The sequence below is a fragment of the Molothrus aeneus genome, chromosome 10 (genome assembly GCF_037042795.1).
Source record: "Molothrus aeneus isolate 106 chromosome 10, BPBGC_Maene_1.0, whole genome shotgun sequence".
Lineage (NCBI taxonomy): Eukaryota > Metazoa > Chordata > Aves > Passeriformes > Icteridae > Molothrus > Molothrus aeneus.
Genome location: NC_089655.1, coordinates 17,003,247 through 17,015,670, shown reverse-complemented (window position 1 = coordinate 17,015,670; position 12,424 = coordinate 17,003,247). Strand labels below are relative to the sequence as shown.

Here is a 12,424-nt window from a genome sequence, read left to right as displayed (position 1 = left end):
GGCCGGGCAGGAGGCCGCGCTCGCCCTGCGGAGTCCTAGCTCGCCGCACCCCTCTAGAGGGCCGCTAGCTCCCGCTGGCCCCGGGCCCAGGCATCCCCGCTCCCCTGCCCCGCACTGCTGCGCCAAGGGCCAGCGCCCGCGGTCGGACCGGCCCCTGGCTCTCCCCGCACTGCTGCTGCTGGAAACGGAGACCCACCCAGGGAACCCCGAGACCCCGCCCAGACCCTGCTCCGCCCGCCGCCGCCCTCGGCATCCCGGGAAAAGACAGCTGGCACACTGACACAGGGTGCCCTCTTCCTGCTGGGATCTCGCCTTAGAGCAAAAGGCAGGAGGATGGAGGAGGCTGGGGGAAAAAGAATAAATGAACGACACGAGGCAGGAGTCCAATAAAACTATGTTTATAAATAAAAACAAGGAGATTGGTGTTGTTTTTATAAAACCCAGCGGGTAGGGCAGGGCAAGGGGTGCGCAGTGGCCAGGGAGGCTACTGGGGACAGTCTGACTCCAGCGGGCTGAGGGAAGGAGAGGCTTTAGGGAGTCAGGGAGATGAACTGATGGCGTGTGAGAGCTGGCAGGGAGGCTGCAGGGGCAATGCAGACTCCCAGGGAGCAAAATACAATTCAACTCCATCGTATAAAAACTGTGAACACAAGAAAGACCAAAGGAGGCAACGCTTGTGGAGAAAGCCACGGCGTGGCAGGAGGAGAGGGCGCCGGGGCGCCAGCACCAACAGCAGCAGGGTCGACATGTCCATACTGTACCGTGCTTGGCCCTGGGCATGGGGAAAGGGCTGCCCCAGCCCCAGGCACGTCTCCGCGTACCCAGAAGTGGAAGGAAGGACGGCAGGGAGCACTGGAGCAAACAGACTCAACTGTCCCAGCACACCTGGGGGCACTGAGCCCAGAGGCCATGGTTCAGGCTGCAGTCTCATCCCTGGAGAGCTCATGTTGCTCACAGACCAGAGGGAGTGGGGGTGCCCCAGAGGTTTGTCCCTCCCAGCAGCCAGGCCAGCAGCACTGGGCAGAGGAGAAGACAGACTCAGGCCCTTCAGAGGGCAAATACAGGGGACCTCCACATTTCTCCAAAGCACGAAAGCGAACCAGTTGTGCCCTGCCCTCGCCTTCTATCTTAGTCCAGGCCCCTGAAGGTACCACATAGCTGAGCAGCAGCACGACAGCAGGAGGGAGAAGGCCACAGCTGCCACCGCCAGCCCCAGGCACGGGACAGCCCCTACAAACAGGACAGGCAGCAGCACATTGCAGGCAGGAGGGCAAAGAGCAGGATGGAAGGAGCAGAGCTCTGCCCTTAAATCCCCCCAAAGAATCCCAGGGCAGGTGTAGGGCACTGAGTCACACAAGAGACTGTGCACAGGCAATCACCACCTCTCTGGGCTGAGGTACAGCCGCAGCCCTGAGACCTGGCCAAGGTGAAGGAAGGTCCTGCCATGGGTCAGTGTCAGGCTTGGACCTGGCCCAATATGTGGGCAAGAGAAGGGAGGCAAGAGGGAAGTGGCAGCATCTCTCCACTCCCTGGAGGCACTGAAGCCCTGGAACATTCATGCATTAGCCAAAAGGCAACTACAATGGGATTTAAAATACATATGTAAGGCTGGTCCCTGCTCCCCTCTCAGGGCTGTGGGAAGGGCAGGGCAGGGCATCTTCCGCGAGGGGGAGGAAAGAAGCCATCTTCAGCACCATGCGTGCCCAGCGCCCCTGGAGCTCCGTGTCCTGCTGTCGGGCCACGCCATGCTCCAGCTCTCCCCCCCACGGGCGGCAGGCTCAGAGAAAGTCAAACACCCCGTAATTCTTTGCTGCTTGATAGAAGAAACACAAAAGGGTGAAAAGAAAGAAGAGATGTTTAGGGTGAAAGGACTGAGGCAGCAGTGACACACGGGCAAGCAGCACAGGGTGCTGGGACGGATGCGGATTAATGGGGTTAGAGAGGATGGCAGGAGGGAATTACCATCGGAAATACACAAGTCTGGGGGCAGGATGGGCTGACAGCACCCAGCAGGCCTGCCAGGCCTGTCCACCCCGCTCGAGGAGGGATTAGAATCAAGGTTTAGTTCCATTTATTATTTTTTTTCCCTTTTTTTCTTTTCGTTATCAAGACAAAAAAAAAAAGAAACAAAAAAAACCCCAAAAAAACAAGGGGTGAAGCCAGGGCTGGTCCTAGGAAACAAACGACAGGGATAGAAGGGGTAAGGAGGGACAGCAGACAGACAAGGGACGGGCGCTTCACATTACATCCACAAAGAACTCACTGGGGTTGCCCATGGCCATTCGGAAGGACTGTCTACTGGCTGTCAGTTCGGGGGGCACAGAGGCCAGGTCACGGCCCGGCGGTGCCCCAGGGGGCCCCATGGCTGACGGCGGTGGAGGCATCAGCAACATGGGGGGGCTGAAGAGAGGGGGGAGGCCGGGTGGGCCATACGACTGCTGGCTGTGGTGGCTGCGGATGCTGTGAGCCAGGGAGTGCTGGCTGCGCTGGCTGTGCTGGCTGGCCGGCACCGAGCGCTCGCTGGCCGCACGCTCGCGCCGCATGCTGCTCCTTGTGGTGTGGTCTGACTCGCTCCCGCTGCCGCCTGACTTCGACTCCCCGGTCTTCTCTCTCTCCTTCCTCCTCTCGCTGCCACTGCGATTGGAACCGCTGCTCCGGCTCCCTGTGAAGCACGTGAGGCAAGGTTAGGTGCCAGCTTGGACAAGTCAGGAAGAACAGATGGATCTCCTCTAGCCAAGGGAGGACCGCAGCATCTCCAGCACAGCCAGGCCCCAGCAAGGTCTGTGCTCTCTATCTCCCTTCAGCAGAAAGTCCCACGACCCTTCCAGGATGGCTTCTACCCTGGCTTCCCCCACAGAGGGCCTTGCCTAAGCAGCCCTTTCCTGCTGCTGCCCTGTACTGAACAGGACATCTGCCCACTAACAGGCATATTTTAGTCCTTTTCACTCACCTTCACTGTGCTGACTGCCTGCACTGCCCCCTCCGTAGCTGTAGCCTGGGTCAGGGAAGCCGGGATGGGGGTTGTATGGATGAGGTGGTGGATACTGATATGGGAAGGCCATAGGCCAGGGTGCGGCTCCTGGGTGGGGGAGCGGAGCCAAAGTGTCCTGATCAGAGGCACCGCTGGAGCCATCATGATCATGAAGAGACAGATTAGCCATGTCTGCAAGAAAGCAGAGAACAGGGGTTAATCCAAGCAGAAAAACAACCATGTGTGGTGAAGCAGCTTTCTGTCCATTCTTGCTGATGGACAAGGACAGGATACACAAGGAGACACAAGAATTTGGCACTCTCTCTGTTAGTCAATGCCACCATTTGGGCTTCCTGGCTGTACAACTGCCAGGCTGTGGGAGTCCAAGCTGCCACTCTAATACAGAGACCAGCTTGCTGGGAAAGGACTACATCAGAGCTACAGCTCACCCTGCCAATTCCTTCCCCCATTTTATCTGAGCAGCCAACCCTGAGCACCAACCCCTTGCCAGCACTGAAATTCAGAGCCTGGAGACAGTCAGTAAAGACTAAGACTCTGCTATGACTGTCCAGGAGAAAAGATCACATAGTAGGTGACACTGTCAATGCTGCTTCCAACTTCACTACCTCAGCAGTAGGACTAGGGAGCTGGGATATTCTTAATCACTCCCTTAACAGAGTCTGTAGAACAAGGGGCCCAGTGTGATGGCAATGGCTGTAGGTGTGTCCCCGTGGTGTCAGCAGGGCTCTCCAGGACCACTACACCTCCACCCTCTCCCTCCCACCCACACCAAGAGCCATACTTCCACAGAGGTCCCCGAAGATGTAGTAGCACTGCTCTGAAAAGGTGATCTTGTTCACGGTGTGTCGGATGTAGCCAGCCTTCAGCAGGTTGCTGGCATATTTGCGGGACTCACGGCGGTCTGTAAAGCCCTCCACGTGGTGATAGAGCCAATCTACCACATCCGAACCTGCCACCAAATATAGAGTTAAGTTTGGCAAGAGAGAGGAAGACAGCAGCCCTTGAGGCAGTGAGCCACGCTGGAGCAAAAACAAAGTGGGTCAAAAGGTTCAATTTCTGACTCTCGCCTAGTCAACAGTTTGTTTATGGTGACAAAGATGCTCCCTTGGATATCTGCCTGAAAACAGGCCACCCATTCCCCAGGCCCTGCCTCTGCTGCAAGCAGCACAGTCTCTTACCAATGAAGGCATTGGGGATGGTGATCTTCAGCCACATGCGGTCACGCACCTCGAGGCCTGACTCTGGTGAGGCCATGGCTTTGACAATGGTGGCCATGTCACTGTGGATGGACAGGTGAAAGTCATCGAGGCCTGTGGTATGGATGAAGGAAGGCAGGCAGAGGTGAGAGAGAGCAGAAGAGACAAGAGGGCCACATGGAAGCATCACACACGGGAGGAATGGGCCAGGGAACAATACATCGCAGACAGCCTTGGGGTACATGCTGTGGTACCCCCCCTTTCCAGCCTTCCCATGTTATCCTTCACATGTCAGCAGTTTCCTCTTGGGCAAAGCCCAGGCAAGAGTCACAAACTTAAAACAAACTCTTGGCTTGTTGCCTCACCCAAGCTCTCCAGACCCTTGCTTCAGGGCTCTACATACCAAATCACCCCAAACCTCCAGAAAGCAACCAAGAAACCAGTGCTCAGCAGGACCCTGCCCCACCACAAGGCTCTTTGCTCTCACCTGCCTCTTCTATCTGCTGTCTGGGAGGAGCTCTCAATTGCTCCAGGGACATGCTGAATCCCTCTGGCTCCACATTCTCAGCAGCCAGCCCCTGACTAGTCTCAGCCTTTCTTCTACACCTGCCGCAGCTCTGATTGCAGCCAGGCTCCTCTACTCTCCTCACAGAGAAGGTTTAAAAACCTGTTAATTCTCCCAGGCAGAACTCCCACTGATCGAAGTCCAGCCCAGCAAGAGCTGCCTCCCTCCCAGTCCCTTGGCAGGGCAGATCAGGCCCACCCCAGCTGTCCCCAGGCAGATGTATTGCACCCTTCACAGCAGAGCGAAGGTGAGGGGGCCGTGCAGCGGGTGCAGCACGGAGGCACAAGGACTTACGTTCGGTCTCTGGGATGGAGCTGGTGATGGAGGAGCTGGTGGAAGTGATTGTGCTCATGGATGGACTCATACCGTACGCTGGGTAGGTGCCAGTCATCGCTGCCGTGTGAGACACCCAGGCTGCCGGGTCGATGGGCCGGATGGGCTCACCTGCAGGGAAGAAAGAGTCTGTCAGTAGCTGTAAGAAATTATCAGTTCATCCAAACAACCTCTAGGGAGGGACAGGGACGCAGCACAGCCCATTCCATCCCCAGTATTTGCCGGGACTCACCCGGATCGGAGCATGGAGAGTCTGGCCCAGCCCAGATCCGCTGGGGAGCAACTGGGAGAGAAAGAAGAGAGGGAGGGTCAGCAGGAGAGGTGCAGAGGGAGAGATCCCCCTATAGCTGTAGGGGGGTTTCTCTTTCCTCTGGCGCCCCGAGCCAAGTGACCTCCCTGCCCCAGTGAAACGCGTCCCCAGCGTGATGTGGGAAGAAGGGCTGGGCTTATGGGCATTTTGGTTTGGAAATAGGACATAGCAGCCTCCTAAATGGAGAGCTGAAACCCCATCAAACCCCAATTCAGTGCCCCATGGAGTCACACACACAGGGGAGGAACAAGACAACAACCAAGTAAGTGCTTAAGGCAGGGCTCTCACATGAGCTGGGCACCAGTGCTAAGGGTGGGTCAGCTATCCACTTACTCCTGGGTAACGAGAAGCAGCCCCGCGGACTGGGGTCCCAGCACTTGGCCACTGTCAGGGTGATGGGCCTGCAACAAAAAGGAGAGAGTTAGAACTAGAGCACAGTAACACAAACCCCTGCATGATGAGTAGATGCTATGTGCCAGCTCTCTCCTGGGAGACAGGGAGAAGCTGCTAGGATAGTGACTTTGTTCCCCTCCAGCTATGGGTTTCCCCTAGTGATATGAATAAAATGATGTGACTCTGTTGAGGGTTGCTGATGACCCAAATAGAATCAGAGAATCACAGCAAATTTTGTTTTGGAAAGGATCTTAAAGGTCATCTAGTCCAATTGCCCTGCAATGAGCAGCAACATGGCATCCCCACAAAAAAAGGGGCACAGACCCCAATTCCCTGCAATTCTTGCATTGGACATGAAAACCCAGGAATCAAAGCAACATCAAACCCCTAAGTTCTGAGATTCTGCAGAGGCACTGGCAGAGGTGCCTGAAAGATACGACTCACACACTCCAAGCACAAACTGAGCAGATGCTCCTGGATGGAAGGAACAACCCAAGTACTCACCCCGGCTTGTGCACGATCTCCCTCAGCACCCGCACAGCATCATCGTTGCTCATGTTCTCAAAGTTGATGTCATTTACCTACAAACAACACAAAGAGGTGAGTCCCAGAGATGTGACCGGAGGCTGAGCTCCCCACTCAGCTCAGCAGTGACTCAGATTCCCTCTTCCAAGCATGACTTCCTGGGTTTAGCCTGCTAAAGTTCTCAGGGAGGCTTCTGGGTCTTTTCTTACTGCTGTCCCAAGCCCAAAGATGGAGATACGTGGGTGTGAAGTACCTGCAACAGCATGTCCCCTGGCTCAATCCTGCCATCAGCTGCCACAGCGCCTCCCTTCATGATAGAGCCAATATAAATGCCTCCATCCCCACGCTCATTGCTCTGTCCCACAATAGAAATGCCCAGAAAGTTGTATTTCTCTGCAGGGATGGAAAGAGAAAGAACTAAGTCACTCCAAAGCATCAAGCACAAGCAGACCTAACGTCAGTAAAACCACATCCTAATGGTGGTGATTTGCACCCCTGTCCCAGAGAGATGTCCTGGGACACACAAACTCTTGAGAGATAACTTCTACAAGAGAAGCCAATCTCCTACAGAATCCATCTTTTCACTCCTCCCCCATGTGCTCTCTTTGCTCCCTCCCCAGTTCCCTCTCCATGACCCAGTCTCGCTCTGGAAGGACTGCAGGCTCCATGCACACCTCCCACTCACCCATATTCAGCGTGACCGTGATGATGTTCAGGGACATGGTGGAATCTGTGATGCTGCTGAAGGACGAAGACTGCAACATAAGCAAAACATGAGATGTCCTCCTGTGCCTCAGTAACATTCCCAGCCCTAGCTTCCTTCACTTGTCCTTTCCTTCCTGCCCCTCCTTGTGGCACCACAGCCACCAGCTACAACTCCGGTCTTATGCTGGGAGCTTTGGAGAGCCAGAGAACAGCCATGGTCCTTAAGACCTCTCTACAGCTGGGACAAGGCCTGTGGTTGCAGCTCTTGAGGCTACATTGACTTGGAAAACGTTCACAGGACTCTTTGAAGTGTCAGCCTTGGACACTTGTCCAAAGCCATGCCCACAGCAAAAACAGCTGAGTCCCTATGAGCCCACCCTGCCCTGCACTGCCCTCCCCAGGATACCCAGCCCCTCCCTGGGTACCCGCTCAATGCGTGGAGCCTTCTGTTTCCTCCGGCGGCGCTTGTGCCTCCTCATTAGACGGGAAGCACTGCTTTGCTCTGTTGAACTGCTAAACCTGCAAGCAAAAGCAAGAGTCAGCTCTTCTGCTGCCACAGTGGTGGCTCTGGCAGAAAGAGAGCCGTGGAAACAGGGAACAGAGGAGTGCAGGAGCAGATAGGAGAACATGCACATGGGGGACAGACAATGGCAGAGGGGTCTGCTGGGTGAGATGGAAGCAGGTCTGAGCCCAGGACTACTGTGCCCTGCAAAGGCATCTCTCTTTTCTGAGAGTCAGGGGGAAAATAGTGTTTTCCCAAGACCCAAGCTCTCCTACCTGCTGGTGGAGTCATCTTCATCTGAATCGAAGAAGCTGGTGGTCTCCAGCTCGCTGCTCATGAGTGTGGAGGAGCTCTCGTACCCACCCAGGTCTCGGCGCCGCTCTCCCTTCACTGTCCCATTCACCCTGGGTGCTGTGAAAAGACAAGAGTCAGTGGGCTTGAGAGAAAACCTTACCCTATGCAGGGCTCATGGCAACCTCCTCAGAACAAATCTGGTCACCAGTCAATCCTGTCTAGTGCCAAGTAACTCCCAGTCTACCCTGGGATCAGATCCATCTCCTATGGGATACCTCTTCTATCACTAAGATGGGAAGAGGCTGATGGCCCAGTAGGAACAGTGCTGCTAAACTTGTGGAAGACTTGCAGCTGTTTCCTTGGTAGAGCAAGAAACAGCACAAGTGGGAAGGCTAAAGCTTACTCTGCTTCTCAGCTAAGAAGACAGAGACACAACTGTCTCCTGCTCTTGGAGCTTCTACAGGAGATATCTCCCTTGACCCCAAAGGGTTCAACACCAAGCTCTGATGTAACACAGGTGTTAGCGCCTACCTCCAATGTGAGGTAGGACCCTTCTAAAAGCTACAGAATAGCTCTTTTGAGCTGGAAACGTTCTGCAGAGCAGAGAAAGCTGCCCCAAGTCTGGAGCTGGTACTGCCATGCCCCAGCCATGCCCTTCCAGAGCTCTCACCACGTTACCAACACTCACCATGCTCAGGCCCATCTGTCCGACGAGGTCGTTCCCTCTGTGATGACACCACAGAGTCTGTCTCTGTCTCATTGTCCAAGTTTTCTCGACTCCCCCCAGTGTTAGGGCTGTGATGAGATAAAAGCAAACAAATATGTTCAACAGGGAACAACTTGACAAGGCTCTCTCTACCTCTGTCCTGACCAACACAAAGTTCCAGCCATCAGCTGTCTCCTTCTAGAGGGACAGGAACAACCACAGCACATCTACAAGTGCAGGTCAAAGGACTGGGGATGCTGTGCTGGCTCTTTCCCTGCATTATTTTCAGCATGCCCTTGTTTGTTGAATAACGCAGCTCCACTTCAAATCAGCTCCCAGCCCCACTCTCCTCCCCTCTTGCTGGCTGTCATCCCTGACATTTTGGGTAAGAGTATCCCAGCCTGGTCTGGGATACTGGTCTGGATTACAGCAAAGGCACCATGTGGCCCTTGGAAACCAGAACAGATGTCCGTGTAACTTACTGGAAAGAGGGGGGCCTGGAGTCTCCAATTCCTCCTGTGCGCTCCATGGAGGGCGGCAGCTCTGTCTGGTTATCGGCACAGACCGAGCCAGCATCTGAGTGGGAACCCTCTGCAGACACCAGCTGGAGGGATGAGAGACAGAAAATGAAGCTGAGAAAACATTTATAAGAGTGGCCAAAGGAGCTGGCCAAAAGCCTGCCTGGCCCAGGATCTCATTTCTGGCAGTTGACAACAGCAGATGCCCAGGAGCAGGTATGGAACAGGCCAAGCATGTAGCAACATTTCCCCCCAAGGCCTTCCCAGACACTGGCTATTTGTGGCTCAGGAACTCCTGACCCAGCAGTGAAGCCTGGGTTCAGTGACAGCTGTGCTTGGACACTCTGACATCACCTGCACACCCACACCACACACTCGGGTAACCTTTAGCACACATCCTGCAGCAGGGACTGGATTCCCCCAGTTCTCACACTGGGAAAGGCAGTTACAAGTCATTCTTTTCCTCAGCTCTAGCAGCCTCTACGCTTCTGCCTTCAACCTGTGAGACCCAGCAGGACTTTCACCTTCACAACCCTCAGAAGCTGGGGGTAACAGAGCTCAGGGCGAAGGCTGGCTTTGAAATAGACTCTTGAAACAGGCTTTTTCTGGCTTCCATATGTACTTCACAAACTTTCATGCTGTGTTCAGTTTATTGGTTTGAGCACAACCTTCAGTCAATCTCTGGGATGCTCAATGGATTCCCCAGCGCAGAAACTCAAGAAAGGGTTAAACCCTAGAGACTCTCTATGCCAGCCATGCTGTGGGGCAGCCCAGGCACATCAACACACCATCATTCTGGCTCTATAATAAACCATCAACTTCAGGGCTCAGGGAATGAGCTGGAGACTCTCCCAGGGGCCACGGGCTCACCAGTGGAATCAAACAGAGGATAGTCCAAATGAGCTGCTCCCCAATATTGCTCCCTGTCCAGATTTGCACACTCCCTTACTTTCAAGCTGTAATGAACTGGGCTAACCCCAATAGGGTCAAGCAAGTAAGCAACAAAAAGCCTCTTCCTTGACAGAAGCATTCAGGACCTCCAGAGCAGAGGTGATAGGGCCCAGAAAGGATCTAACAGAGGTGAGGGATACCCATTGTTGCTCAGAACAGACAAAATGTGATATAGGCTGGAAAAAAGCTGATAGCTCCTGTCCAAACCATAATACCCAGAGTAAATTCAGAGGCAGCACTACTTCTTGCTGGTGAGGGAATCACATCTGCATGGAGCCAAGAGCAGATGCCAACTCAAATGATAGAAGCACAGCCCATTTATACAGGTCTTGAGTGCTTCCAGCATCACTGATGAAAGAGCTGTGCCCTGCCCACCTTCAGGAACTGGGGAAACCCTCATAAGCGGGGTATGGACCCCACAGATCATCATTAGCATAGTAGATGAGAAGTCTACTGTCAGAGATATTGGAAACAAAGACAGGGATGTAGCTGGGGCAAGGAAGACAGGGCAGCCTTGAAAAGCCAGAGCCAAGGCAACAGACAGGGCAGAGTGCAGCCTCAGGTGTCAAAAGCTGCAGAGCCTGTCCCACAAGTCCCAGGACAAGCCCAACGGCTCCTGCTCTCACAACTGTCTAACCAGCTCATCTCACACTCAGGTCAGCTTCTCTCCCTCCACCAAGCCCCAGGCACACGCCTGGCTCTGCTCCTGGCACCTTCCTGGTGACTTGTCTTCCCAGGACACATCCTCCCCCCTAAGGGCCACATCCCAATTCTGGTAGCCACTGCCCAGGAGCACAGGGTAGAAAAGATGCTGAAAGTGGCCAGCATTGCCTAGGGAAAAATCTTATAACACTTTATGCTTGAAAATCTCAAGGCAACATCAAGCAAATAGATCTGGACAGAGGGAACTAGCCACAGGCAGCTGTCAAACAGCAGTGAAGAGAGTGGAGGGTGTTCCCAAGCAGGCAGGATTGATGCTATCTTCCTCTAACACTCCCAAGGCTGGGATTTCCTCCCAGGAAGGTTTTGATAACAATCCTGCACTTTTCCTGCCTCTTACACTGTCAGGAAATACTCACTTGGATTCAAGCCCCCGTCTTTCCCTGTTGCTAAAATTAGTACTGAGTTCCTAAAATAGCACCATCCCAGCCTGTCTGTCAGAAGCAGCAAAGCAAGTGCTCCCCTCTCATTCCCCAAACCATCCATGGACTAGGAGACTCTCAGCAGAGGTAGAAAAAGGGATCATCAGGTGCACAAAGGCCTCTGGGACTGTCATTACCCCTCATGCACAAGAGCTGGTAGTGATGCTCGCTTGGGGCACAAGTTCCCTGTAAGGATCCAGCCCAGCAGAGCAGCAGCATGGTGGTCACACCAGACAGACTCACACCAGATCTGTGCCACTCACACACTGAACAACCAAAGAGCTCCTGCAAGGAAAGCCAGCAGCTACATGGATACAAGGATCACAAGGAAAATCACACAGATAAAAAAGGAACACCAGAATGGATTTAGAGACACTGGGACTCCCCATAGGGCAGGTGAAAGCAAAAAGCAGCTGGAAGGGGTGGGGTGGTGGGACATCTTGGGGCAGATGCAGCAGCAGCGGGATGGGTGCAGAGGAATGTGTGGTGGCCAAGAGCGGGACACAGCTGATTTCCGAAGGGCCTGGATAACCGCTAGAGGGAGGACGGCAGGCGTCTGGCCCCGGCTCTTTGTGCAGGAGCCCAGCACAGGCTTTCCTCCTGCTCCAGCCTGCACCCTGCTCCCCTGGCAGGAATCCCAGCGGCAGCCGTGTCGGCAGGGGGGTACCTGCCTGCCCCATCACTGTTTGGTGCAGGGATAGAAGCAGAATTAGGTGTGACCTGGCTTGATTTGCTGAGGATTTTTACTGCTCAGAGGCCTCTGGAAAAAGGCACTTGAGTCTTGGTGTAGATCCACACACCCTCATCAGCACAAACTGCAGCTCAGCAGAGGGAAAACTGGATGATGTGCTGTGGAGACTCTCCCCCCACTAACAGAGGGTCCCCGTGGGGCCAGAGGGAAGCATGCGAGCAGGGAGCAGAGTGTGTGCATGGCATGGTACTGAGGGAAAAGCTTGTCCTGCAGCTGCCCAGGCAGTACCTTTAGTCTTCAGGGCAGTCAAATCCAGTCCGCTTCACCAGCACTAAAGTCACTTAAGCCCTTTGCACCAGTCATTGGAGCAGAACTTTCCTTGGGAAGCTGACCCTGCCATAGGGGCACAGGGGTTATGCTGTGGACAGGCCATGACCATGATTTCTGCCAGGCATCAGTCACCATGAGCTCTTCATAGAGGTATCCCACATCTTCCCTGGCACAGAGCCCCCTCTCCAGGTGAGGGACTGGAGTGTGGGGATCCAGCTCATCAGCTTTGTGAGCAGCCAGCACACCAAGAGTACTGAGCAGCCCCTGTGCC

General features: G+C 54.5%; 1 protein-coding gene across 9 annotated transcripts in view; it reads right to left on the bottom strand.

The window, feature by feature from the left end:
* Positions 1–382: 382 nt before the first annotated feature.
* Positions 383–12,424, bottom strand: part of DVL3 (dishevelled segment polarity protein 3) — a 33,710-nt gene continuing 21,668 nt past the window's right edge. Inside the window, exons 3-17 of one of the 9 annotated variants that reach the window (XM_066556746.1) lie at positions 9,004–9,125; positions 8,504–8,610; positions 7,797–7,932; positions 7,445–7,538; positions 7,000–7,069; positions 6,568–6,707; positions 6,294–6,370; positions 5,685–5,797; positions 5,319–5,369; positions 5,048–5,197; positions 4,171–4,302; positions 3,774–3,941; positions 2,951–3,163; positions 2,264–2,662; positions 383–1,810 (exon numbers count right to left, since the gene is read on the bottom strand). In XM_066556746.1, coding sequence (XP_066412843.1) covers positions 1,779–1,810; positions 2,264–2,662; positions 2,951–3,163; positions 3,774–3,941; positions 4,171–4,302; positions 5,048–5,197; positions 5,319–5,369; positions 5,685–5,797; positions 6,294–6,370; positions 6,568–6,707; positions 7,000–7,069; positions 7,445–7,538; positions 7,797–7,932; positions 8,504–8,610; positions 9,004–9,125 — 2,004 coding nt within the window. In that variant the 3' untranslated portion in view covers positions 383–1,778. Of the gene's footprint in view, positions 2,663–2,950; positions 3,164–3,773; positions 3,942–4,170; positions 4,303–5,047; positions 5,198–5,318; positions 5,370–5,684; positions 5,798–6,293; positions 6,371–6,567; positions 6,708–6,999; positions 7,070–7,444; positions 7,539–7,796; positions 7,933–8,503; positions 8,611–9,003; positions 9,126–12,424 lie in introns of all 9 variants that reach the window. The other 8 variants (XM_066556751.1, XM_066556748.1, XM_066556747.1 and 5 more) reach the window with 8 other exon arrangements.